Consider the following 27,195-nt stretch of genomic DNA (forward strand, 5'->3'; position numbering starts at 1 on the left):
GCACCTCCCCCGCTTACACTCTGTGTGTGTGTCTGTCTCTCAAATATAAACTTAAAAAAATTTTTTTTAATGGGGATTAATCATAGCACTACTTCTCTCATGGGTTTGTTATGGAGATAAAATGAGATAATGCATGTAAAATAATATGACATAGTAAGAAATACAGATTTAGTCTTCGTCCAGGTTCTGGCACAAAGCTTCTAGAACCCTTGTAATCTCCGGAATGGTAGGGGATAAACCCCTATCAACTACACACTAATAGGGCGACTGCAGAGGCAGGGAAGCAACAGCTATTCATATAGACTGAAAGGGACAGCTATTGAACGGGGGTTTGCATGGCAAGGGTTGTAGACTTGAGTCGTCTTAGAGAACGGATAGTTAGACCCACAAGAATAAGTAAACAGACACTTAATAAATCACACTGAAGGAGAAGTGCAGAGAAATCAGTGAAGGAAACAGTGGTATCATTAACATCAAGTATACAGTGAGCCACTGTTCACCAACATCACATTTTCCCTTTTTTTTTTAATGTTTTTTTAATCATTTTTGAGAGTGAGACAGAGCATGAGTCGGGGAGGGGCAGAGAGAAAGAGAGAGACACAGAATCCAAAGCAGGCGCCAGGCGTCAGCACAGAGCCCGACACGGGGCTCGAACCCTCATGACCTGAGCCAAAGTCGGACGCTCAACTGACTGAGCCCTCCAGGCGCCCCACCAACATCACATTTTCATATGTAAAGAGCCACAAATGAGACAGGTTTGGGGGACATCTTAGAGACTCTCTTAGTATCAGTCGAAAACTGACCGTTGTATTTGTGCCTCGGGAGTCATGGCCCTGCCTGCGTGTCCTCTCACCTCCTTGCAGGTCCGGTATCTTCCAGCATCGATCTCTAGAGTTCCAGCTTCAAGCGTCCTCTCAAATGCAGACTTTTTCTCAGGAACACCATCTCTGTTTCCTCCTAAGGCATCTTAGTCGCTGCCTTATCTCCTCCAACCTTTCTTTTAGCATACATGAATTTTGCAAATATTTTTTGAAACCGTGGGAAAGCACCGTATCGGGTGCAAAAGAAAAAAAGACGGGAGACAAAAAATTGTTTCACAGTCTCTGCCCTCAAATAGCTCTTGGGCCACATGACTACGCAGCCATCATCTGTGATACCGAGTGATGTGCCATGGAAAAGACAGTACAGGGTTCTAGAGACACAGAGCAATAGGAGAAGTCTTCGCAGAATTGGTGATATGACAGTGAGGCCTCTGTGCTGCACTCGGTAATTTAAAGTGCGTGAACATGTCTACATTTGTGTTCCTTTCAAAGTGTAAAACAGTCATTGATCTTGGGGCTGGAATACATACACCTTGAGAGATTGACTGAGTCAAAACATCACTCTGTGTTTTATACATGAGGCAAGCGAGACCCACAGAAAGACACGCTTGCTCAGGGGGCACTTTCTTAGATTTAAAAAGTGGTTGTGAGAGTGCTCGGAGGGTTCATGTGCACCGATCAGTTCTATCAATTCATTTTTCGCTGTGCAGGGAAATCCTTCATAGAATTAGATTTGGTCCTTCTGGGTTCTTCACCATCCAAGCTAATGTGAAATTTCGCCTAGTCACATGGCGATCCCAGAGTCGTAGGACCTGGCAGTTTGAAACCAGATTTCTTCTACAGCTTCCTGGCCCATGTCGAACATCTGCTGCAGGTGCTTCCACCCAGTTTTGGCAGTGATCATGAGATATTCTTTGTTCTCCGGGTGTAGCTGGCAAGAGTGTGCAGCTATGACGAGTGACTGACAAAAGCGACCGCACACGAGGAGGAACAAGGCGCCCCTCTCCACAGGTGTCAGTGGGATGACGCTCTCAAATCCGGCAAGGACGTGGCCTCCCACGTGTAGGGGACTCTTGCTCTCAATCATCATGTACATGATGGTGATGGCCACCTCAAACACATAGTAGCCGTAGCTCATGTCACCGAAGTCTAAAATCCCAGACACGTGATACGTGGCACCTTCAGGGGCTGACTTGATGGCCTCCACTAAAATGTTATGGTCATTAAGGTCTCCGTGATTGACACCTGAAAGGAGAAACATTAAGCCACGTGAAAACAGGTATTTAACCCCCAGTTCATTCTTCCCACTTCTCCTTTCTCGGGCATGGCCACTCAAGCAATGCGATGAGCAGTCAGAGGTAGAGCTGAATCCTATTTTCCCTGAAATAAACTAATTTCCTCTGAAAAGGAAAAAAGCAGCTAAATTCGGTGGTTGAACTTGCCTTTGCTTCTGATCAGTACAAGGCCAGACGATGGAGGTTATAGTCACTGCGAACACCTGGTTCTGACTGTTAGCGCAAAGGGACAGGCAGAACCACCCCAAACCAGAAATGTTTAAAAAGAATACATGTATGTTTGTATTATTATAAGAGGAGTCTAGGGGTGCCTGGATGGCTCAGTCAGTAGAGCATGCAACTCTTGATCTTGGGGTTGTGAGTTGAAGCCCCACATTGGGTGGAGAGATTAAACAATATTGGAGAAGAAGAAGGGGGCGGGGAAAGCGAGGAGGAGGAGGAGAAGCCGCCACCAAGAGTCCTAGAATGAACTAGATGTGTCTATTTTAACTTAGGATTTCCAAAAAAATTTCTTATGACGGGGCACCTGGATGGCTCAGTTGGTTAAGCGTCTGACTCTTGATTTTGGCTCAGGTCACGAGGTCACGATCTCACAGTTCATGTTCCTTCCAGGAATGCGCTGAGTTGCACTTCCCTGCTCCTCAAGATGTCGGTGTATGGCCATGTGACTTTTTGGTCATTGACATATGAACAGAAGTGATGTCACTTTAGGGCAGAGATTTAAGGGCCAGTGTACAGTGCCCTACATTCTTGCTCCCCATACTATAGCAATAGTCCAATTGGTGACAATCCCATCCATCTAAATCCCAAAGTGAGAATAGTAGAACAGAACTGTAGCCAACCCATGATAGGCATGCAGCCTGAGTTAGAACTAAACCTTTGTTTTTGTAGTCCACATGAGTTGGGGGCTATTTGTTACTGCAGCATAGCCTTGCATAGCTGATACACAGTGTGGTATGGGAGGAGACCCAGGCAAATAGAACAGGGGAATAAAATGGAGCCCCAAAACATTTAGTTTATAGCAGAGGTGTACTGCAAAACAAAGAGAGGAAAGATGGCGCTTTTTTTGAGAGAAAGAGAGAGAAAGGGTGCAAGTGAGTGAGGGGCAGAGAGAGAGAGAGAGAGAGAAGCGGGACTCACCTGAGGCAGGGCTCGTGTTTACCCAAAACGGGGCTCATGATCACCCCATGCAGGGCTCAAGCTCATGAACCATGACATCATGACCTGAGCAGAAGTCAGATACTTAACCAATTGAGCCACCCAGGTGCCCCAGAAAGATGGATTTTTTTTTTAAAAACGTTTATTTATTTTTGAGACAGAGCATGAACAGGGGAGGGGCAGAGAGAGAGAGAGACACAATCTGAAACAGGCTCCAGGCTCTGAGCTGTCAGCACAGAGCCCGACACGGGGCTCGAACTCATGGACCGTGAGATCATGACCTGAGCCGAAGTCAGACACTTAACCGACCAAGCCACCCAGGTGCCCCAAAGATGGCTTTTTAATAAATGTTGGTGGAAAAAAATATCAGCCATGGGGAAAATTCACACCATATGTAAATTCCTGATGATTTATAAACCTATTATGAAATGCAAAAGCTATGACATTTTAGTAAGATCATATAGGAGAATATCTTCATGACCACAGGGTAGAGAAAAATTTCTACACAAGACACACAACACTAACCATAGAGTAAAAGATTGATGTATTTGAAACCAATAAATTAAAGATTGTTCATCAAAATATATCATAAAGAAAGTGAAAAGGCAACAGAATGGGACAAAATATTTGTAACACATATAACCACTGAAGGATTTGTATCCAGAAATCAATGAGAAAAAAATCCCAGTAGAAAAACTGGCAAAAGACTTGCATAGACACTTCACAAAAGGGTTTACCCAAACGGCCAATAAATAGGGAAATGTATAGTAAAACCCCAACAGGAAATCATCACAGGGGTGCCTGGGTGGCTTAGTTCGTAGAGCCTGCGACTCTTGATCTTGGGTCGTGAGTTCAAGCCCCACATTGGGCATGGAACCTACCTAAAAAAAAAAAAAAATCATTACATTCATATCAGATGGGCGAAAAGTAAAACATCTGATGATACCAAGGGTGTAGAGCCATGAAAACTTTCATCCTCTGCCGGCAGTAGCATAAAGTCGACATACAACCACTTTGGAAAACAGTTTGACATTATCTCGTAAAGCTGCATATAGACATGTCCTATGACCCAGCAGTCCTACCCCAGGACCCATGACGTCACACACTCAGTAATCCAGATGAGAAATGAGGGTAGCCTGGAACAAGTGGTAGTAGTTAAGGTGGGGTAAAGTAGGTAAAAATGGGGCACATTTGAAGTTAGAGCTGGTAGAATTTGATCGGATGTGAGGCGTGAGAGAAAGAACAAAGTCAAGGCTGCCAAGTCCTAGGGTTGTGGTCAGACCAGCTAGTGAGTGGTGGGTACATTTAAATGAGACAAATATGAGTTGTGGGGACAGATTTGAGGGCAAATCAACTCTGTTTTCTTGCTACCACCTTGCATTGCGTGTTTGACTTTTTTTTAAGTAGGCTGCACGCCCAGCATGGAGCCCATCATGGGGCTTGAACTCATGACCCTGAGATCAAGACCTGTGCTGAGATCAAGAGTCAGATGTTTAACTGACTGAGACACACAGGCGCCCCACCCCCTTGCATTATGTTTACATAAAGTAAACGCTATGGATTGAAATGTGACTGCCCCGCCGCCCCAACAATTCACATGTTGAAGCCCTACCCCCCAGTGTGGTGGTATTTGGAGATGGGGTCTTCAGGACGTTGACAGGGGTGAGATGAGGTCATGAGGGTGGGGGCCTCATGATGGGATTTATGCCCTGATAAGAAGAGACGCCACAGAGCATGCTTGACACAGAGAAAAGGTGGCTGTGAGCCAGGAAACAAACTGCCCATGACGGCACCTCAGATTTCCAGCCTCCAGGACGGTGAGAAATAAATTTCTGTTGTCTACGCCCCCTGGTACTTTGTTAACGCAGCCCAAGCAGAGGCCACAAGGGACACGTACTGCCTAGGTTAGGCTTGCTAGAAATGCCCCTTACTTTCTTGTCCTTTGACTAAGGCTTCACGCTCAGTCAAGAGGCTGGTTACACCCTAGAGAAACTGTTCTCCGTGTCTATGAGGAGATATGGACTAGCGTGCTCACCAGAGCCCCGTGATGTAGCAGAAAAAAAAAAAGGGAACCCACACAAAATTCTATTAACGAAAGAACAAACCAGGCTAAAAAAATTACAGTATGTTCGGGGAGCCTGGTGGCTCAGTTGGTTCGGCGTCTCGATTTTGGTTCAGGCCGTGATCTCACGGTTCAGGAGATGGAGCCCCGCGTCGGGCTCTGAGCTGACAGTGTCGAGCCTCTCTCCTCTCGCTCGGCCCCTCCCCTGCTCACACTCACCCTCCCTCAAAAATAACTAAGTAAAAATTACAGTACATTGAAATAAATGGTGGTACGTACATACTCTGGAATACTATTCGGCAGTTAACAACGGTGAACTAAATGAACTGAACTGCAGGTGTCAAGTGGGTCAATCCAGAGACAACACTGAATAAGAAACGCAGGTTGCAGGGGCGCCTGGGTGGCTCGTCGGTTAAGCGTCAGACTTCGGCTCAGGTCCTGATCTCGCAGTTCGTGGGTTCGAGCCCCGCGTCGGGCTCTGTGCTGACAGCTCAGAGCCTAAAGCCTGCTTCCGATTCTGTGTCTCCCTCTCTCTCTGCCCCTCCCCCTCCCCTGCTCATGCTCTGTCTCCCTCTCTCTCTGCCCCTCCCCTGCTCATGCTGTCTCCCTCTCTCTCAAAAATGAATAAACATTAAAAAAATAATTAAACAAGATAAACTTTAAAGATAAATAATATAAATAGCAAAAAAAAAAAACAAATACTTATTCGATCAGAGGAATACTCACATTCTCGAAAATCACCTAACTTGGTCAGGACCTCGCCCTTGAACAGCTGAATGACCTGTGTGACGATCTCTCGGTTTCGGCTCTGGCCCAAGGCATACAGGTACTTCTCTAGAAGAGGAACGTTTTTCAGATTCCAAATGAAGTTTTCTCGACGAAGGCAACTTAACTTTGGGTGATGGAATTTCTAAATCAAAGGCAAGAAACTCTTTAGAGTCTGGACAGTCGGAGCGACCGCTACCTCGAGCTCCACAACCCACCCCCCCCACCCCAGTGCTGGTCCCAGGAGCACACGGGAGGGGCTCCACACTCACCAACTCGCCCCATTTAATCCCCCCACAAAACAATGACTGCATATTTGCACAGGACCTTGTAGCTCTGAGGGCACGTGCCCATCTCGCTTCGCGCCCATGATGGTGTGTCAGCGATTAGCCACAGCCTACGGCAGGGCCAGAGGTGGATACAGAGAAGCCTATTCTCCCCACATGACCTGCCGGCCCCTCATCACCTCTCTGACTTCACCTTCTGCTGCTCTTGCTGACTGTCCTCCAACCACCCTGGCCTCCCTGCGGTTGGAGAACACGCCAAGCACGGCTCCACCTCGCGGCCTCTGCGTGTGCTGTTCCCTCCTCGTGGGATACTCTTGCCCAGACCTCCGTTGGTCCAGGGTCTCCATTGCTACCAGCTCCTTACTCAAAAACCACCTTCTGTGGAAGGCACCCTGACCACTCCATCTAAAATCTCAGCCCTCTCTCCGATGCTTCAGATCCCTCTTCTCTGCTTGTTTTTTCTTCTTAAGGTGCGGCACGTATTGCTAACATCCACCATACTCCACCCTCGCGCCTGCCTGTCCTCCCTAGAACGTAAGCTCCACAGAGAGGAGTTTTGTGCTTGGTCCCCACGCCTGGAACGGTGCCTGGTGCACAAAAGACACTGCTCAAGCAGTATTTGCCGAATAAATGAGCATTCTTACAATAGAAAATTCTAGAACTGCCAGGGCCTTTAGATTTTGACCACTCTATCTGAGGTTTGAAATGGCTTTGACCATCGTTGCACAAAAGGGGAAACTGAGGTTTGGAGCAGGATAATGAGTTACTAGTGGGGGGCTGAGGGAGGGCTGACCTGTCCCAGAGTGGGGGGATCACCGGTGGAATAGTGTTTCTCCTGTGAGAAATACACTTTACATGACAACCCAGGATACTGCCAACACATAGAGAGGGGAAAAAAAGTCCATAAACAATACATAGACTACTATGTGTGAGATATTCTGGTGTTTCTCCATTGTATTCTATTTCTTTAAAAATGTCCCTCTAAATTCATTCTAACGTCCACTCTCGAGCCCTGGGGTTCCAAATCCTTCCCCTGATGTCCCCGCTTTCGCCACCACATCCTTGAAGTAGCCTCGGTTTCAATACCTCGCACAGGAGGTACTTTTTACCCTTGAACGGTTCTGCCCTCTTCCTTCTGCTGAGCTAAACTGTCTCAGCAATAGCGTCCCTGCCGTGGGCTGTCACTGGGACATCCGTGCCAACAGTGTCCCTGCCGTGGGGTCTCGCTGGGCCGTCTGGGGCCGTCTGGAACACGGTCAGTGCTTCTCCCACATGACTGTCTTCCATGTACTCCCGGACAGGGCTCCTCCCCCTCAGAGCCTTCTCTTCTGCAGAGTCAACCTTTCTGGTTCCTTCCGTGAGTCCTCACATGACAGGGTTTTGAATTCCTGACCACTGGTGTGTTAAGTGCCACTGCAGATCACAAAAATACTCTGCATAGTAAGCACTAAAACACTGTTAGAAGCTGTGCCTTCTAGGGGGTAGAACTGGAACTAAGAATGGAGATGATAGGGAAGAGAAAAAAATGTTCATTTTATGCCTTTCAGTACTGTGTGAAATTTCAACCATGCATATTTCTTACTTTCATTTTTTTAAGTTTATTTATTTTGAGAGAGAGAGAGAGAGAGAGAGAGAGAGAGAGAGAGAGAAGTGCAAGCATGGGAAGGGCAGAGAGAAAGAGGAGAGAGAGAGAATCCCAAGCAGGCTCTGTGCTGTCAGCTTGGAACCTGACGTGGGGCTCGAATCCACGAGCCATGAGATCATGACCTGAGCCGAAACCAAGAGTTGGACGCCCAACTGACTGAGCCCCCCCAGGCGCCCCTCTAACTTTCATTTTTAAAGAAAGTAAAATATAACACTCTTGCCGGGCTTCCAATGGAGCAACGGTCCACTCGGGAAGGCTCTGAGTCGGCTCCTAAAACGGCGGCACTGTTAGCCATGCAGCCCACAGGAGGCCCTCTCGGCTCCGGCAGGAGAAGCGGGAGACCACCCGGAATCCAGGCCAGGAGTCAGTCACACACGGCTGGGTTTCAACAGGCTCTGCCACTTAACATCTCGGATCTGTTTCCTTGACGGTGAAATCAGAGTATCAACACCAGCCTCCCAATCGTCTCCGATAAACTAAGACGCGAAACAAATCAAGACCTCACACGTAGCGGGTGCTCAGCAAAGGTTTGTTGAACATGAATGTTGCAGCCAACGCGCCCGACTTCTCTGGGCTTTCTCTCCTGGCTCCTCGGTGCGCCACGCCGAGCTCCTGAGGGTTTCATCACTACTGCATTAAATGGAAACATCCCGACTGAAGGGCACAGATGGTTAGACTGGATAAAATAGCAAGACCCATGTACACACTGCTTGCAAGAAGGACTTGTAATATAGAGGCTGTGGGCATAAAGCAGCCAAGAATTTTTTCCACTCAGTCTCAGGAGATTGTAAATATCAAGTCTCTGGGACAGAGGGCATAAAAATCCCCTAAGTCTTATTGTTGGGGTGTTCCCAGCCCCGTCCCATCTCTTAGCTCCTGCTAAGTCTCCACCTTACTCTTCTTGCTAAAGCACCAGCCGGATGGAAAGAAACTGTGGGCAGAAGCAAGGAGTGACTCGGGCAGGCTGACCACAGTAGCCACAAGAGGGGCACAAGGTGAGCTCAGTGGAGGCTGCTCTGCTTCGTCTACGGCAAGAAGCCTTTGCCGGCACAGATCTCAGCACCCACCAGCCCCCATCTCTGATAGTTCTCCTAGTTCTCCCCCTCTTCATCCCTCCTGTCCTCTGCTCCGGGCTACAAAGGCCACCTCGTGACTGATGTCAGGGGAGAATGCTGCCTACTTGTGCGCGGGGCTGTGACCCAGCAGACACAGGTGCGAACCCACGTCTCGCTCAGCCCCTCCCTCTCCCACAGGCTTCACATTAAATCAATCACCAACTTGGCTCTGTCTCCAAAATATATCTTGAACCTTTCCTTCAAGCTTGAGGAGACCTTCAAGCTCTCAATCCGCGTTTATCTGATTATTCATTAGCTTCCTAGATGCACTCCCTGCCTCCATTCTGGCTTTCTGCCAATCCATCCACCACACTGATCCACAGAGTGCTATAAACTAGAAATCTTTGCCTGTTTAAAAACCCTCCAAAGTCCCTAAGCTCCTCAGTATCGTATATGCTGAGGTATCTTATAATCTGACCACGGGATGTTTCCAACTTTATCTTCTTTTTTTTTTTTTTTTTTTTTTTTTCAACGTTTTTTATTTATTTTTTGGGACAGAGAGAGACAGAGCATGAACGGGGGAGGGGCAGAGAGAGAGGGAGACACAGAATCGGAAACAGGCTCCAGGCTCCGAGCCGTCAGCCCAGAGCCCGACGCAGGGCTCGAACTCACGGACCGCGAGATCGTGACCTGGCCGAAGTCGGACGCTTAACCGACTGCGCCACCCAGGCGCCCCTCCAACTTTATCTTCTGTCTCCCTCAGGCTTAACCCCTGTATTCCAAGCATAACGAATTACCAGAAGTTCTGGAACATGATCATTGTACTGGCATGGCTGTTCGCATGCTCTTTCCTCTAGCTAGAAAGCCCTCCCTCCTTCTTCTCTGACTGATGGGTTCCTAACTTTAAAGAACCAGCTCATAAATTGCTTCTTTTTTTTTTTAATCCAGTCCTCCTTGAATACCTGCTATGTGTTTCACACTGTTAGACAGCAAGGGAAAAAGATGACTAAGGCATAAACCAGAGGCATCTTGGTGGTTCAGTCGGTTGAGTGTCCGACTTCGGCTCAGGTCATGATCCCGTGGTTCTGGGTTCGAGCCCCACGTCGGGCTCTGGGCTGACAGCTCGGAGCCTGGAGCCTGCTTCGGATTCTGTGTCTCCCTGTCTCTCTGCCCACCCCCTACCTCAAAAATAAATAAACATTAAAAAAAATTTAAAAAAAAACAATTAAAGCATAAACCATCTCTTAAGAAGCTCACTGCTTCTGGGGCGTCTGCGTGGCTCAGTCGGTTGAGTGTCTGACTGATTTCAGCTCAGGTCATGATCCCAGCGTCATAGGATAGAGCCCTGCGTTGGGCTGCGTACTAAGCATGGACCCTGCTTGGGATTCTCTCTCTCTTCTTCTCTCTCTCTCTCTCTCTCTGCCCCACCCCCTGCTCACGTGTGCTCTCTCTCTCTCTAACAATAATAATAAAAAGAGAAGCTCACTGCTTCCCATGAACCACATGTAACAGGAAGTGCAAATATGCAATAATTACGATACCATATGTGGTAGACTGTTGTTCTGATGTCCCCTATGAATCATGCTTCCTTTATTCACACCCTATGTAGCTTCTCCCAGTTGACTTTGGGATTAGACACGTCACTTGCTTTGGCCAATGGGGCACTAGCTAGCGTGATTCAAACTGTCTCAATAACTCAATAACAGGCTCAATGTTATTGAACATTGTCTGTGAACTGGGATTTGTCCCCTCGGAGCACTCTCTCGGAAACCAGCAGCCATGTTGTAAAGACGCTCAGCCATCCTGAAGGATGAGACACCATGTGACAAGCAGAGGCCCCATGGAGGACTGAGCTCCCAGCTGGGTACAGCTGCATGAGTGACCCCAATCAATACCACATAGAGCAGGAGATCCACTCAGTCAACCCATGGAAACATGACAAATAAGTCATTATTGTTTCAAGCCAGTAAGTTTGGGGATGACTTGTTACACAGCACTAGCTGACTGGAACATAGCCCAATAAGTACAGTGATAGAAGGATGTCCAAGTTCAGAAGTAGCAAGAGAAGGAAGTGGTCAATTATGCACAGCACGGGAAGAGAAAAGGTCAGGGGAGATTTCACAGACCTGGGCAGAAAGGAGCCTTACTGTCATAAAATTCATGCATCTAAGACCCTATTTCCTTCATCACAAACCTTAGGAGGCACCACACATAAAAAGGGAGTCTGACACTGGGTCTATCTTTTAAGTAAAATAAATCAAAACTAGGGGCACCTGGGTGGCTCAGTTGGTTAAGCATCCGACTTTGGCTCAGGTCATGATCTCACAGTTCATGAGTTTGAGCCCTGTGTCAGGCCCTGTGCTGACAGCTCAGAGCCTGGAGCCTGCTTCAGATTCTGTGTCTCCCTCTCTCTCTCTCTGCCCCTCCCTCACTTGTGCTCTCTATCTTAAAAAAAAAAAAATCAAAACTAAACAAAAAATTCTTATAAATAAGATAAAACCCCAAATCTTACCTCCAGTGTCTTATCCAATTTGCCAGCTAGCCTTCCAATTTCATACAGTAGCTGGGGGCTGATGGGAATCTCAGCTATAGGCCTTCCTGGGAGGTAAGTCAGCAGCCTCACCAAGTAGCTTGCGATTTCGGAGCCACTATCTAGAGGGATGGAAGGTTATATCCTGTCAACTATTCTCCAGAAAATGGACTTTCTGGCTTTGTAATTATTATCATAGAGAATAACAGAAATCACAGAAGAAGAGAAATGCATGAGCTAACCTAAAACCAGCCAGCAGGATTTTATGAAGCAGGACTGAGCAGATCAGTGCAAACAGAACAAACAAACCTCACAGCCCCAGAACCAGGCACTTACACACCAGCAGTGCTCCAGCCCCAGCTTTGCCGGCCTTGGCACTAAACATAAATTGCCTGGTCTGGCAAATGGACCTAAAACATGTTTTCATAAGTTTATAATTGAGGAAAGTGTGATATAGAGAAATGACAGTTTCAGAGGCTTCTTCAGGGGCAAACGGGGGGGAAAGCCTGTGTGTCGGGGCCTGGATGGGGCCTCACTTGTTTGGAGCCATGCAGATTATGACAGAATGGGTGATTGTATAAGAGGGAAATAATGGTCAAGATTTAACCTTTAACAAATTCCAGGGCTGAGCTGATTTCAGGCTGCTGCTTAGAGAACTCTACAGGTTCAGCTTAGAATTTTGGCAAAATTAGAGGGAAATGGGCCAGAGTCTCACAGACGAGGACTCCAGTCGTAGGAATATCAAGCAGTGGGTCCCAGGTTATATACACAGAAATGACAGAGCTGGGATCTAAAATCCCTGATTTCTAGTCCTGTGTTCTTTCTTCCACACCACAGCACCAAGATACACAGCTGGTCTGATGAATAAAAATCTTTCATTATTTTTCTGTTAAAAACAATTTCCCCTAACTCCACGTGTCCTTAGTGCCTCATCCATCAAGTCCTTCCTAAGGGGAGGAGTTACACCAGATCCCAGCCCTAACCACTCCGGAACCAGAGCCCCTGATCTGCACTCGGGTGATGCTGTGGCCTCCCCCAGCCACTGAACAAATAACCACATCCACACTGGGAGCTATAAGCCTGTTCTTGATATTCCCACCTGTAGCCAAAATGCAGTAATGTACGTGCACAGGCGATGACGAGTGACATGGTAATTTTTTACCTATGGACACAAGAGAGGTTAGGTTGTCTCCTTTAGTGCGACACACAGAGGCTGTTGGGAACCCAGCGGCTCTCAGAAACATGATGATGTGACTCTGAACTTCAATCAGCTCTGGAGTTTTGCTCGACTCAGTGTTGCTTATTTTGAGGACATACTCAGTCGGGCCATCTGTAGTGTCTTTGGTTCTTGAAACGCATACGTGAAAGTTTTGGTCATCGTAGCTAGGAAGTGGCTGGATCTTGGAAACTTTTAACCCAAATACCGATTCCACTAATGCAGAGGCTTGGGTTTCACTGAAAGCGGGCTTGGTGAGAGCCTGTGACTGAAGATCATCTCCACGTGACATTATGTCTAGAGAAAACAAAAAAACTAGAAAGAGACATATAATGAATATATCTAATGAAGTGATGTTTCTTAAGACAGACCAATAATGTTGCTCAATATTGATTCTATAGTTCTTATTATTTAAAAAATTTTTATTTTGATGTTTATTTATTTTTGAGAGAGAGAGAAACAGAGTGTGAGCAGGGGAGGGGCAGAGAGACAGGGAGACACAGAATCCGAAGCAGGCTCCAGGCTCCGAGCTGTCAGCACAGAGCCCGACGCGGGGCTTGAACCCACAAACCGTGAGATCATGACCTGAGCCAAAGTCGGACGCTTAACCGACTGAGTCACCCAGGTGCTCCAATATAGTTCTTATTATTAATTTTCACTCATAAAGTTAAAAATCACATCAGCAAATGAGATAAAGAAGTGGGCGTTTTGGCAGGTGAATAAATTTCCTTGCACCACAAATTACTTTTAAACTCACCTTGCAAACAGAAGGTATGTTTCCAGGGACAGAATACAGATGAGGAAAGCGCCTGGTATCACCTCATCCAATTCCTGCTCTGCTCCCCCACTTTATTTATGGGGAGATTTGGGTCCTGGGAGGCGAGAGGCCTCACCCAAAGTGACATACGATGTGACAGTAAGGACTCGGCTCTTGACACTCCTAAGCCAGGGTTTTGTCCCTTTGACTATGTTGCCATCAGTTTGGGGCTAAAATATAAACTGAAACACGGTGGTCTTACTCTCCTAGCCCCACTTTGAATTCTAAGGCTCACCCTCCAGCTTACCACGCATGCTCCCGGTACGCAAGTGTGGGCTGGCGCGCAGAGCATCATGGGAGGCACAGGTGGCCATGTGAAAGCGCGCCTAGAGGGCTCTGTAACCCCAGAAACGTTAACTCTGGCTTACAAATATCTGAACAATAAAAAACTTAAGAGCTATTCAAAACAGCAGGTTATAAGGCAGTAAGTAATAAACGGAGGGTGCCAAAGAAACCCTGGGTTAAGTACAAACCTGACGTGTCTGAATTAACACTGAATGACTCCATTTACCTTAACTCGTAAAGAATACATTTTCTACGGCTAAGAGGAATAAGAGCTTGAAATAAAAATGTTACGTGGGGCACCCGGCTGGCTCTGTCAGTGGCGCGTGTGACTCTTGATCTCGGGGTTATAGGTTTGAGCCCCACGTTGAGGGGGGAGGTGAGTAGAGATCACTTAAAAATAAAATCTAGAGTGGGGGCGCCTGGGTGGCTCAGTCTGTTAAGCGTCAGACTTCCGCTCAGGTCCCGATCTCACGGTCTGTTGGGTTCCAGCCCCGCTTCGGGCTCTGTGCTGACAGTTCAGACCCAGGTGCCTGCTTTGGATTCTGTGTTTCCCTCTCTCTCTCTGCCCCTCCCCTGCTTGCACTCTGTCTCTCTCAAAAATAAATAAACATTAAAAAAATTTTTTTACTTAAAAAATAAAATAAAATCTAGGGGCAACTGGGTGGCTGTCGGTTGACTGTCCAATCCTGATTCTGGCTCAGGTCATGATCTTACGTTTCATGAGTTTGAGCCCCACATCAAGCACTGTGCTGACAGTTTGGACCTGGTTGGGATTCTCCCTCCTTCCCTCTCTCTCTGCCGCTCCCCAACTCTCAATGTCTCTGTCTGTCTCAAAATAAATAAATAAAACTTAAAAAAAAAAAAAAATCCTGGGATCCCTAGGTGGCTCAGTCGGTTAAGTAGCCAGCTTTGGCTCAGGTCATGATATAGTTTGTGGGTTCGAGCCCCACATCGTGCTCTGTGCTGACAGCTCAGAGCCTGGAGCCTGCTTCAGATTCTGTGTCTCCCTCTCTCTCTGCCCTTCTCCCGTTCATTCTCTCTCTCTCTCTCTCTCTCTCTCTCTCTCTCAAAAATCATGGGGCGCCTGGGTGGCGCAGTCGGTTAAGCGTCCGACTTCGGCCAGGTCACGATCTCGCGGTCCGTGAGTTCGAGCCCCGCGTCAGGCTCTGGGCTGATGGCTCGGAGCCTGGAGCCTGTTTCCGATTCTGTGTCTCCCTCTCTCTCTGCCCCTCCCCCGTTCATGCTCTGTCTCTCTCTGTCCCAAAAATAAGTAAAAAACGTTGAAAAAAAATTAAAAAAAAAAAAAATCAATAAACATTTTTAAAAAATTAAAAAAAAAGAAATCCTTTAAATTCTAAAAAAAAAATTATGGGCAGTTACGTAAAATGAAGTTACAACTGAGTCTCTAAAATGGTGTGTGAAATTAATATATGATAGAGATTCGGAGGAGAGAGAACTGATACAGCCTGAGGAAGACATTCTTGACAATAGGGATCTGAACTGAGCTACTGAGTATGACTTGGGCAGACAGGATGGGGGAGAGTGTTTTCTTCTCCTTGGTGACCCGGCCCTCTGCTCACACGCCCAGCACCCCCAAAGCATCTAGTGACACAGATACAGCGATGTGGGGCTTCTGAACACACTTCAAGGGCCAAGTAGTTAGGGCCCTTGTATCCTCACTCCCCTCTTTTTATAAAATAGTTTTATTTCAATCCTCCCTTCGTACTAAGTTGTAAATAATTAATAACATATTGGGGTAGGTTGCATTTTAGGGCACGATTCCGACTTGTTCAAGGGATGTAGTGTCATATAAAAAGAATCTCATGAACAGTTAGCTCTTATTGATAGAAATAAGAAGCTGTTGCTTCTGGCAGGGAGGTGGCAGGAGAAAACTTTCTGGAGGAAAATGTCTATATTTTTACTGTGCTTTGGTTACATGGGTGTATACATTTGTCAAAACTTAGTTTAAAACTTAAGTGAGCGTAAGATCTGTGAATCTCACCAAATGTAAATTTACATGAAAAAAAAAAAAAAAAAAAAAAAGCCTGTGTGAGAAACTGGCTAGGAAGAGGGTTGAAGGGGCGTCTTAGAGCTTTCTCAGAGTCCCCAAATCACCATACGCCTGTTAGTGTGCAATCACTTCAGATCTATGAAACCCAAAGCCCAGCCCACCGCAGTGAGGACAGCGAGGTAAAATTCAGGGAGGCACACACAGGATGTGACCCCTTCCTGCCTCAGCCCAACACTGTTGCCTGATGACTCCAGCGATAACAGGAATATTCGTCTAACATGCCATTCCCCTCCGCCTCCCCGCCTTCCTCGACCCTCTTTCCCGCACTGATTTCTCCCACCTCCAAGCCTGCCCCAGCTGCTCAGTTTCCACCACCTGTTATAGTTCCTACGGTCTTGCTAATCACTTCTCATGTTTACTTTCGGACCAGAATATTTGCTTTCAGATTTTGTTCACTAAAGATGTTGTAAAAACTCCTGAATGGGGTTTCGAAACTTAATCTTTGCACCTGAAACCTCTGGGAACCAATATATCCTACCACACTGCATTTGAGCTTTAAAACTACATGAGATTTTGAAATTCCGGACGAAACAGGGGAGTTATTCTGCATTTTTCCTCCTCTCCAGACGTTACCCCAGCGCGCCCTGCACACACCCCCTCCGATTCCTTCTGCGCTGTCCTCGCGCCAGGCCCCGTGCAGGTCTGCACCCCAGCTCCCAGCCCAGCCCCACAGCGCGCCGCCGGGGATTCCGGTGGTCTTCCCGCTGCGGCAGGGGACTGGTGGGGGGGGGGGGGGGGCGCCGAGGACGCGGAGGGGACGAGGAGGAAGGGGCTGCAGCCGCGGACCCCGCCCCTCCGCCAGGGGGCCCCCGGAGCCCCCAGTGCACCCCCAGGCCGGTGGCTCGGCCCAGACCCCTGCTCTCCCCGGTCGGCTCACCCGCAGCGACCCCGGGTCCCGAGAGGACACAGCTGACCCGCACCCAGCAGTCCGGAGTCGGCCCCGGCCGGCGCGAGCCTGCAAACCCCAACTTCTGATTGGCGCCTCGCCATCCCCCTCCGCCAGTCAGTACACAGTGCTGGGGGGCGGGTCCGCCACGCCCCGGCCCGCGAGATCCGGCTTCTGATTGGCCCCTCGCGATCCCCCTCCGCCAGTCAGCGCAGAGTGCTGGGGGGCGAGGCTCGGCCGCCGTCCGCACCGCCCCGGCCCGCGAGATTCGGCTTCTGGATTGGCTCTCCGCAGCTCTGTCCCGCCTTCCCTCGGTGGTGACCCCACTCAGAATCCGTCTACCTCTCACAGAACGGCACCTCTTGTTTCTGATTGGCTTTTGTGGATTCCGCCCCGCCCCCTTTCTGCCCCGGAAGAGCACCTCGCGGTTGGGTCGAGTCCCTCCGCGGCTCAGAACGCAGTTTCCACCAGACTTCGGGGTAATCTGCTTTCCCTCGCCTCGGCCTCCGTCCAGCTGCCGCCGGAGTCCGTTCCCGCGCGGCCCGAAGTTACCTCCCTAGTGCCGCGGGCCCACGCGCCCCTCCGCCGCGCGCCGACCTCACCTCCGGCTGGACTCGGGCCGCGGCTCCAACTTGCACTCGCTCCCAGGCCGGCGGGCCGAGCAGCAGATGGAGGGGGCGAGAGGGCGGTCCCCGGCTTCCCGCGGCTGGGCCCAGGTCGGGCCTGAATCCCCTGCAGGAAACCGCCGTGTGCCCGCGGAGTGGGGATCCCGGTGGTCGGGGGCGCCAGGCAGGACTTTTCGGTGGGTCAGAGCTCTGGCCTGCGGCGCGGCCTCCGTGGTTCTATGCCCCCTCTTGCTCCCTGCGGGTACCGCACCCCTCCCCGTGCGGGTACAGCATCATCCCCCCTCCCCCGTGTAGGTACTGCACCCCCACTTTGGGTACAGCACCTCTCCTCTGTGCGCCTACAGCATCCCCCGTGCAGGTAATGCACCGCTGCCCTGGGCGGGTACAGCACCCCGCCCCCACCCCGTGTGGGATGAGGGATGGGGATGAAGACTGAACCGCCAGAAAATGGGGACAGATTTAGAGTCAGGGCTACTAGCTCCACAATGGCCTCCTTTCCACCCACAGTGTCTTCTTTAGAAACACTGTTATTTTGTCATTTGCCCTTTCATTTTGGGGCTTGAACTCACAACCCCAGGATCAAAAGTTGCATGCTCTAGGGACTGAGCCAGGCAGGTGCCCCCGCCCTTTCATTTTAAATGAGCATCTTTGTCTTTAATAAATCCTCATACATAAATCTTTTGTGCATTTCCATTTATGTCCTTGAAATACCCTGCTCGGTCCTATCACTGGGTCTAAGAGAATGAACATTTCTAAGGCTTTTCATATATGCTGCCAAGTCATGTTTGTCCTCAAAATGCCAGTACTGGATATCATAATGTAAAAATCTCCACCAGTCTACTAAATGTCATGTCAATATTGGATGAACAATGTTTTTCGTCTCCACCTGGCCACCTGGGACACTTACGTAGTGGCTCTTAGAGTTCAGTGATCAAAACTTGGAAGGAACAGAATGAACAATCTGTAGGCTGAGATTGCAGCCACGATTTTGTATCATAAGATGTCCTGTCACACATAATAGCCGTTTATGAAACTTTCTTTACAGTATATTGCAGGTTGTTACAAATGCTCAAAACTCAGTGACCCCACAATCGTCACCACACAGTCACATTTTGTGGGGATTACGTAATACAGCTGCTTTTGCAATACATGTTCCAATTTTGAAGTACACTGAACACAAGCCTAGCGGTTTGGTATTTTGAAAAATTATCAAACAACTCACACCAAACCAAAACAAATAGGCTGGAGCTACACTAATTTATAATTTAAAACCTAGACTGGCAGCAAGTGGAAACTGGCAACAGAGGCACACTGTGAGACTCGCTTTGTGCTCTAGTATCCAAACCGCCAGCCCGTGCCTGTGTGGGATGAGCCTTTGTAATGCAAACTTCACAGAACGCTGAATTGGAATCTTCAGAACATCTCTAATCATGTGCCAATCTTGGTTCCCGAACACCAGATCTTAATAAAGTTGACTCACTCGCTTGGGTTGCTATATTAAGAGTGGTAGCAAGGACAGGTTATTTTTATTTTTTTTCATTTTTTTTTTCATTTTTAAAAATTTACATCCAAATTAGTTAGCATCTAGTGCAGCAATGATTTCAGGAGCAGATTCCTTAATGCCCCTTCCCCATTTAGCCCATCCCCCCTCCCACCACCCCTCCAGCAACCCTGTTTATTCTCCGTATTTGAGTCTCTTCTGTTTTGTCCCACTCCCTGTTTTTATATTATTTTTGTTTCCCTTCCCTTATGTTCATCTGTTCTGTCTTAAAGTCCTCATATGAGTGAAGTCATATATTTGTCTTTCTCCGACTAATTTTGCTTAGCACAATACCCTCCAGTTCCATCCACGTGGTTGCAAATAGCAAGATTTCATTCTTTTTGACTGCCAAGTAATACTCCATGGTATATATATACCACATCTTTATCCGTTCATCCCTCGATGGATATTTGGGCTCTTTCCATACTTCAGCTATTGTTGATAGTGCTGCTATAAACATGGGGGTGCATGTGTAAGGGCAGGTATTTTTAGACCAGTGGGCAGCTGACCATATTTACAAAACATCGCTCCGGGACAGAGGCCCATGGCCCTGGCTCCCAGTTCTGGATGACCTGATTCACGGGTCACTAACGAGCGGCCAGCACAGGGAAGAGGTGTCACCATCAGCTGACCCTAACATAGAAGCCGATGAAAACACAGCATCTCCATCCTGCATCAAGAGAAAGCCATTTCTGGGGTACCTGGGTGGTTCAGTCTGTTAAGGGTCCGACTTTGGCTCAGGTCACGATCTCACGGTTCGTGGGTTTGAGCCCCGCGGTGGGCTCTGTGCTGACAGCTCAGAGCCTGGAACCTGCTTCAGATTCTCTGTCCCCCTTCCTCTCTGCCCCTGCCCTGCTTGCACTCTCTGAAAAATAAACATTAAAAAAAAAAAGCCATTTCCTCCTATAATACAGTTTATAGCATGAGACCGCCAATTCAGTCCCAAGCGTTCACTTTAACATAAAATACCTCCATAATGAAAGATGTATAGCATGAAAGTTATGTGCAGAGGTCCGACTCCTTCACTGCTATGTATTTAATGTTTACTTTATACATGAAGTGCTTTATGAGGCATAGACGAATCAGGGAGAACCAGAATCGGTAGGTTTAAGTTACATTTTCAGCTTGATATCAAGACTCAGTCAACAGGACAGGGTTGCTTAGCACAGCGGACAGTCTCTACCTCATGAATGTTCAAGAGCAGGTTGCCCAGCTGGCTGTCACCTGTAGAAGGGATCCTGCTGCCATTCAGAGTGCAGGCTTCTCAAGTATAAAATGGGATCCCATGAACTTATGTACCTGTTGAACAACCCCCAGATCGAGTTCAACTTCACCGATTGTTCCCACTGGCGGGCTATGCCCACCGCACACTTGTCACCTTTTCATTCTCCTTGGCCCCAGACTAGAAAGGAAGGCTGGACAGAGGGACAAGGACGACCGTGGCTCACGCTCTGGCAGCCACACTGGGAATGACTAACACTTAGGGAACATCCTCAAAGAGGAATTTCTGGATGCCATCCTATTTAAGTTATGGTGTTTTAGTTTTAATCACCACAAAACATTTTATAACGAGATGTGATAATACAATTTTCTTTATTAAAAATAATTTACAGCATCAATAACATATACACAATTGTCATCAACTGAACTTTGCCTCCAATATATTTTTATACAATACTTAACATTATTGAATTTAAAACTGTTACACTGTTTTGTTGGCTTTAAATAATAGACAATGATTTATAGTTACTTGAGATACGTGGTTTCATAGCCATATATGTAAAATTGATAGAAACATCGGCACTATCACACTTCAGGGGAAAAAGCCACTAACAGAGCCTAAATCTCTCCCCCTCTTTATTACTCCAAGTCAAACTAAGACAGAGTCGACACCCAGCATCTCAGTACCTTCTCCTAAACCTAAAGGCAAAAGACAGATGTCTTTTAAAACCACAGTAAGACATCAGGTCCTAGAGTCGCGTCATCCTGTCACCCACCACCGGGAAGGCGAATTCACGCGACACGGTCACCACGTGCCGGCACCCTCTGCTCTGGCTTCCTCTTAGCTACGTGCACTCTGCCTTTGGAGCCAGGAGGTCAGCTGCCCAGCAAACACTGAGTCGCCGAGGCGACTGGCATCCCTCTCATTCAAGTGTCAGCCTAGAGGCAAAAGAGGTAACAGCAACCACCGTCACCTTGGAACCTTTCCAGCTGTGATAATGGCCAACTCCATGGCTGGACGGGAACCCCCACGCACTTTGCTGCACAGGAACAACGACCACTGAAGGCAGGAAGTATGGCAATGGCAGGTGGCGTCATTTTTTTAAAGATGAAAACAATGCTGCTATTGGCAATACCTTTGAAATTGTACTTTAACTTACAACATTAATTTGCTGCTCTCGTGTGCCTATTATACTTCCTTTCCACAACACTGTGCATTTTTTTAAACAAAATTACTCAGAGATAGTCAACAAAGGAGGTAAATGAAACAACAAAAGCCAATAGATGTCACATCTTCGCCAACAGAGGATGTGGCCAGAGGCAGGACCACGGGGCGCAGAGCCGGACTCTGTGCTGAAGGTGGCCGCGCTCCAGAGCCTTCTGCCCGCCGCACGCTGGCGAGGGGCTGAGAGCCCGGACTAGGCGGGCTGGAAAGTGACCGCTCGGTTCACAGTGACCACCTGTGTCATCGTGACCTTGTGTCTCGGCTGCTGCCGATAACATCCAGGCCTCTGCCCACAGCTACGTGATACAGCCCGGCTGAAAAATGACACAGAGGTGTCTCCACGGTCTGGAGTCACCACTTCTTCCAAGCATGTAACAGGTACTTTAACATTCGACGTGTAAACCCTCCCTTCCTAATTCATGTTTTCAGGTAAATTAAAAACACATGCACCGACAGATACACAGGCATAATAAAATATCACGAACACAGTATGAAAGTACCAAAGAAAAACAGTTATAAAAATTTAAATAAAGAAGAAAAATCATTCTGTCGGACTCCAGTCCATGTAACTGTCTACAGACAATCTGCAGAATATTTTGAAAAGATTTCGACTGTGTGATTGTTCGTGTGCAAAGCTCTCCATGGTCACACCCGGCCTGGCGGTTTCGGCACCCTATTAACACGGCTCCTCCCGTCTGACAGGAGCCGCCCCCGAGCCCCAGCGGCCTCACTGGGTCAGAAGAAGAGCCCCATGTAAAAAAACACCTCTACAATTAAACTTTCGCCTGCTAGGTTCAGTTTCTTAATTTAAAAAAAGGCATAGGACTTTCTAGAATTAATTACCCAACATTTTTCTTAAAAGTGGCCAAATGTCTTGTTGACAGAACACTTGCTGTGGCAAACAGACACGTACAGAGAGAAAACGGGATATTCAGACAGCAACAATTTAAGTGTTTTATCCTGATAGTCAGCTTTGGTTAAAACAAAAACATAATTAATAGAATCATGCATCCCAGATAAAATAAGGATTCAAAAAGACACAAAACCAATTTAAATAATTAAGAAATAACCAACATTTAAAATATTCTTAAGAGTTGAGCAACCATATAATTTAGGGTGGATAATTTAAAAGTCTAGAGGAAATAATTTCAGCATTTAACGATTAAGTAAAGTTCTCTTTAACAACTACAAGAGTGTGGAATTTTGGTTAATGATACCTAAAATAATAGGTTATAGGAAGTAACAGTATCACATGAAGTGAGCGAAATAATCTAATCCAATTAATATAATACCATCTGAGGCCGGCCAGAGGGTCACAGGAGCAAATTACTGAACGGTATGTGATCTGTATTTTCGCCGGTAACACGTGATGCTATACAACCAGCTCTGTCTCCGGGCCTGGAGGAACCCTTGGTAACACCGGACAGGGTGATCTGGTCAGGGACAGGTTCTGTCCCTTGTGGTTTGACTGGGACTAGGAGAACCCTGGCTTATAGTACAAACATGAATGCCAACTATGTCCAGTTCAATTCTGAAAAGGAATTAATATATCTGAAAGTCCATTTATGATCAGATTCCAATTTCCACAATTTTAGAGTCTAATCTGGCTTCTTACATTTCAACCCGCTGGTCTTAAACCAACAAACAGTAGTACACAGTTTTGTAGGTGCAAAACTAAACAAACAACTTCAGGAAGGTTATTCATATAAGAATCTTCAACACAAATTCAAATTCTGCCTTTATTTACAAAATGGTCTGATAAAATACCCCCGTACTTACAGCCTCTCCCACAGCACACCTCACACGTTGATTTTAGCAATGTTAATAGCACCATTCGTATATTATTTAAAATCAGAAAGATTTCATTTCAGTCACTATGTTGATTCATAATCATTTACACCCACGGTGAGATCGGGGAGCGCACGGGACCGTCTGCGGCTCCACGGCCAGGATTCCTGGATCCAGCACAAAAGGCTTTTTGTATTTGCAGTTACCAGTTCGGAAAGGTATCTGTGTTGAGTAGATACTATGAGAATTTTCGTGCCACAAAGTTTAATAATCCTCCATGTTTGTATAAGGTTACTTCCACATCATTTTCAAACGAAGCAATCACGCCGAATACTTTTCCAGTGCTTGTCTTTAAACAAACAGAAACATCTCGTATGAGCGGTGAAACCTTCCCCGTGTCCCTCAGACCAGCTGTCCTCACATTCAATGACTATACCTGCCAGACTCTGTCTGAGAAACCTCCTGCCTGGAAAAGACCTGACATATCTAGCCACGGGCTTCATGGCCAAGTAGAAAATCAGGTCATCTTACCCATATTTCTAAATGACAGTTACCGTATCATCCAGAACACCCAAATGACGTAGATTTTGACTTATAACTCGAGAAATGTTACTGTTTATTTTATTTTTGAGAGAGAGACAGAAACAGAATGTGAGCAGGGGAGGGGCAGAGAGAGAGGGAGACACAGAACCCGAAGCAGGCTCCAGGCTCCGAGCTGTCAGCACAGAGCCCGACGCGGGGCTCGAACTCACAAGCCTCGAGATCATGACTTGAATGGCTACTTAACTGACTGACCCCCCCCAGGTGCCCCATTCATCGACATTTTATATTAAATATTCGTTGCATGTTACATCGGCCACTTTTCTTTTTTTCTTACTTGTAAGGTCTGTGTTTCTCTAACCCTGAACACTCAACTCTGGCTTCTCCTGCAGCCACGTATAAGCCTGGATTAAAAGCAGATCAGGACAGGGGCACCTGGGTGGCTCCGTTAAGCGTCTGACTCTTGACTTTGGCTCAGGTCATGATCTCACGGTTCATGAGTTCAAGCCCCGTGTCAGGCTCTGCTCTGTGAGGAGCCTGCTTGGGATTCTCTTTCCTTCTCTCTCTGCCCCATCCCCATTCACACACTCTCTCTCAAAATAAATAAACAAACTTGAAAACAATTAAAAAAACAGATCAGGACAGAAAGAGCGGACAACCAAGAAAAGGGAGTGGGCACGTATAACTGGAAGCCCGTGTGTCTCTTTTTTTTTCTGGACCGTCTAGTGCTTTCTACTTTTCCTCATAGAGTACCAACTACATTAGCGTGGGTCTGAATAAACAGGAAACAGTCTTCTTAAACTACAATTTATGCTGACATTAGTATTCAATACACAGTGATTGTTTTTATTCAATTTACAACCATCTAGTTACGTATACACCATGTACTCACATACTTGAGGATCTTAGAGATACCTTTATATTTAACGTAACTCCAGGAGATAGTTCTTCAGGAAACGTTAAAGAAAATGTTTCTCTGCCAGAGAGGCCCAAGGAATCTGCATTTTCTCCCGGAAGGAACTGAAGCGGAGCTATGCCAACTCCAATCAAGTGGTCTTTGTGAATTTTTTCATAACTTTCAGCCAAAACAGCTTTCACACCCTGTAACAAATGTGCATTTTATTTCTTCCAATCATCTCTTGAACATTGCCTTCTTGGAGCATTTTAAAGGGAAAAAAATTCTACCTGTAGCCTATGAAACTTTCTTAACCGAACACTGCATACTAAAGGCCAGTAATGTATGAAAGTATTTACAGATTTTTCTGTCTCTTTAAGTAGCTCCCTAACTTCTACCCACCCCTCTGCCTCTCCAGGGCTGAGCTCGGCCATCATCGACCAGAGCGAGAGCCCTGCAGCGGGGCGGCTGCTGGGACTCCGACAGGGCTCAGGAGGGTCTGTTTGATCCTGGCAGACCCCACGTGCACGCTCCCCAGCACTGGCTCTTAAACGGCCCCTAGAACACAGGGTTACACAAGGACGTCCCCACAGCAACAAGGAAACCGGGTGCGTAAATTCTGAACATGCTTAGAAGTCACAGGTAAGTGACTCGTTGAAACCACAGAAATCATCAAGTGTAACATTTAGAGAGTGACATTGATAAGGCTCAAGTCCATTTTCAACAACTAAAAACCTATTCTCTGGAGAAAATAAGCCGGAGAGGCTCTAGCTCCAAGTTGCCCAACTTTTCCACCGCTGTCCTCCTAAGGAGCGCCTCACGGATGCCCACCCCCAGCCGTGACCTCCTCCTCGCCGCCGTGGCTTGAACGCCACAATCACAGCCCGTGGATCTGTTTAAGAACCTTGTGTACACCGGGGCTTTCCACACAGGAGGAGTACAGTTCCCACCCCTCTGTGGCTGCTGCCACCCTGTGGAGAACAGGTGTCCTGGACTGAGGGGCACCGGGCACCAGGGCAGGGGTGAGAACAGCATCAGAAACGGGAATTAGCTGGAAGTCTGTGCCCAGAGTGCTGCTCCTTCTTCGGGAAAACTGGCCTCAGAGAGAACACCTGCAGGTACGGACATACGAGGCTCTCCCAAGGAATCCAACCATCTATGCCAAGGCCCGACAACTGACAAAACCCAGCCCGCACCCCCAGCTTGTAATCAGTGTTTCAGTGTCTGACCGAAGAGACAGCCTAGGATCAAATACGAGGAAAGCCTCCAACAAAGAAAATGATGATAAAAGATTTCTGAAAAAAAGGAACCTGTGCTTATAATTAATATTCATATTAGTTATAATTAGTATCTCAGAAAGATAAGACAATTGGGCTCATTCCTACAACTATGAGTATTCACATTTTTAGGGGGGAAAGTAAAGATTCAAGAAGAATGAAGTGCGCGTGACCATGACAGCTATGAGGGCTGTCCTGACCCGCCTCTGTGCGCGAGAGCCGGGTAGAAAGCACCTGTCCGGACCATCCTCTCCAGCGGACCCCCATCTGTGCTTCGGCAAAGACACAGGTGCATGAGAAATGCCCTCCTGGCAGGCAGCCAGGTGCCATCATCTCCTACTAGTAAAACCGGGCCACTTGGCCCACTGTCTGAGTCTGTAAATGGAAAGGGGGCCCGTAAACTAGCAGTGGGCACACGTAATCCGTTACAGAGCACCCACCAGTTTCAGACCGGATCTCCTTTCCCTCTACCACACCGACTTCTTCAGTAAGCTTGATACAGGAGTATTACAATGCAACCAGGTTGAGTACAAAGTGATTACTTAAAAAACCCCATGAATATGAGATCCAAATAAGCATGAGAAATCCAAATGAGCAAAATATACTTTGATAGTATGTTACTGATAAAAGGGAAGATCTGAAACTCAAGTTTAAGAAAATAAAACTTAAGGGGCGCCTGGGTGGCTCAGTTGGTCAAGCGTCCAACTTCAGCACAGGTCATGATCTCACGGTTCATTGGTTCAAGCCCCACGTCAGGCTCTGTGCTGACAGCTCAGAGCCTGCTTGGGATTCTCCCACCCTCCGTCTCTCCCCCGCTTGCACTCTGTCTTCAAAAATAAATAAATAAACTTAAAAAAAAAAAAAAAAAAAAAGATAAAAGTAAGAATCAATACCAGCAAATATGGTCCTTTGGCAGCCCAGTCTCTTGAATTTCCTGAACCATATTTCTTTCCTGCTAAAATAATCAGCGGGACACCTTCTTTCTGGTACAGCTCTGCCGCCTCAAACACATCTAGCTGTTTAGAACAAACACAAAAATCTGTAACACAAATTCGGATCTAGTTAGCAAGCAGTTGCCTAGATGCTTTGTAAACGTCCTTACCGTCTGTCCCGATGGAAAATGAACTGTTTTGGGAGCCGGTTTCCCAATGAACTTATTGAACAGCTTGATGTTTGCAAAAGTGCCTCTC

General features: G+C 47.2%; 2 protein-coding genes across 3 annotated transcripts in view; both read right to left on the bottom strand.

Moving 5' to 3' along the window:
* Window positions 1-464: 464 nt before the first annotated feature.
* HYKK (hydroxylysine kinase) lies at window positions 465-17,033 on the bottom strand. Of its 2 annotated transcripts, none has more exons than XM_060617462.3 (5): window positions 16,885-17,033; window positions 12,781-13,131; window positions 11,601-11,740; window positions 6,063-6,246; window positions 465-2,066 (listed from the first exon to the last, which is right to left on the bottom strand). In XM_060617462.3, exons 2-5 carry the CDS (start codon window positions 13,124-13,126, stop codon window positions 1,606-1,608), a joined length of 1,131 nt encoding a protein of 376 aa, XP_060473445.1. In that variant the 5' UTR covers window positions 13,127-13,131; window positions 16,885-17,033; the 3' UTR covers window positions 465-1,605. The 2 variants fall into 2 exon arrangements, with proteins under 2 accessions (XP_060473445.1, XP_060473444.1); XM_060617461.2 differs by having other exon boundaries at window positions 12,781-13,149; window positions 16,885-17,031.
* A 3,602-nt stretch (window positions 17,034-20,635) lies between these two features.
* Window positions 20,636-27,195, bottom strand: part of IREB2 (iron responsive element binding protein 2) — a 47,390-nt gene continuing 40,830 nt past the window's right edge. The window contains exons 19-22 of the mRNA XM_060617464.3: window positions 27,108-27,195; window positions 26,899-27,021; window positions 24,749-24,934; window positions 20,636-23,642 (exon numbers count right to left, since the gene is read on the bottom strand). The exon at window positions 27,108-27,195 is cut by the window's right edge and continues 60 nt beyond it. Of these exons, the coding sequence (XP_060473447.1) occupies window positions 23,532-23,642; window positions 24,749-24,934; window positions 26,899-27,021; window positions 27,108-27,195 (508 nt within the window). The 3' untranslated portion in view covers window positions 20,636-23,531. The remainder of the gene's footprint in view (window positions 23,643-24,748; window positions 24,935-26,898; window positions 27,022-27,107) is intronic.

This window comes from Panthera onca, chromosome B3 (assembly GCF_046562875.1).
Source record: "Panthera onca isolate mPanOnc1 chromosome B3, mPanOnc1 haplotype 2, whole genome shotgun sequence".
NCBI lineage: Eukaryota > Metazoa > Chordata > Mammalia > Carnivora > Felidae > Panthera > Panthera onca.

Bases quoted from the DNA above. Each gene is read 5' to 3' on its own strand.
- HYKK (XM_060617462.3), bottom strand. From the start codon at position 13,126: ATGTCACGTGGAGATGATCTTCAGTCACAGGCTCTCACCAAGCCCGCT. The intron at 11,741-12,780 runs GTAAAAAATTAC...CCATCCCTCTAG, and splicing joins AACCTCTCTTGTGTCCATAG to ATAGTGGCTCCGAAATCGCA. The intron at 6,247-11,600 runs GTAAGATTTGGG...CCTTTGATTTAG, and splicing joins AATTGGATAAGACACTGGAG to AAATTCCATCACCCAAAGTT.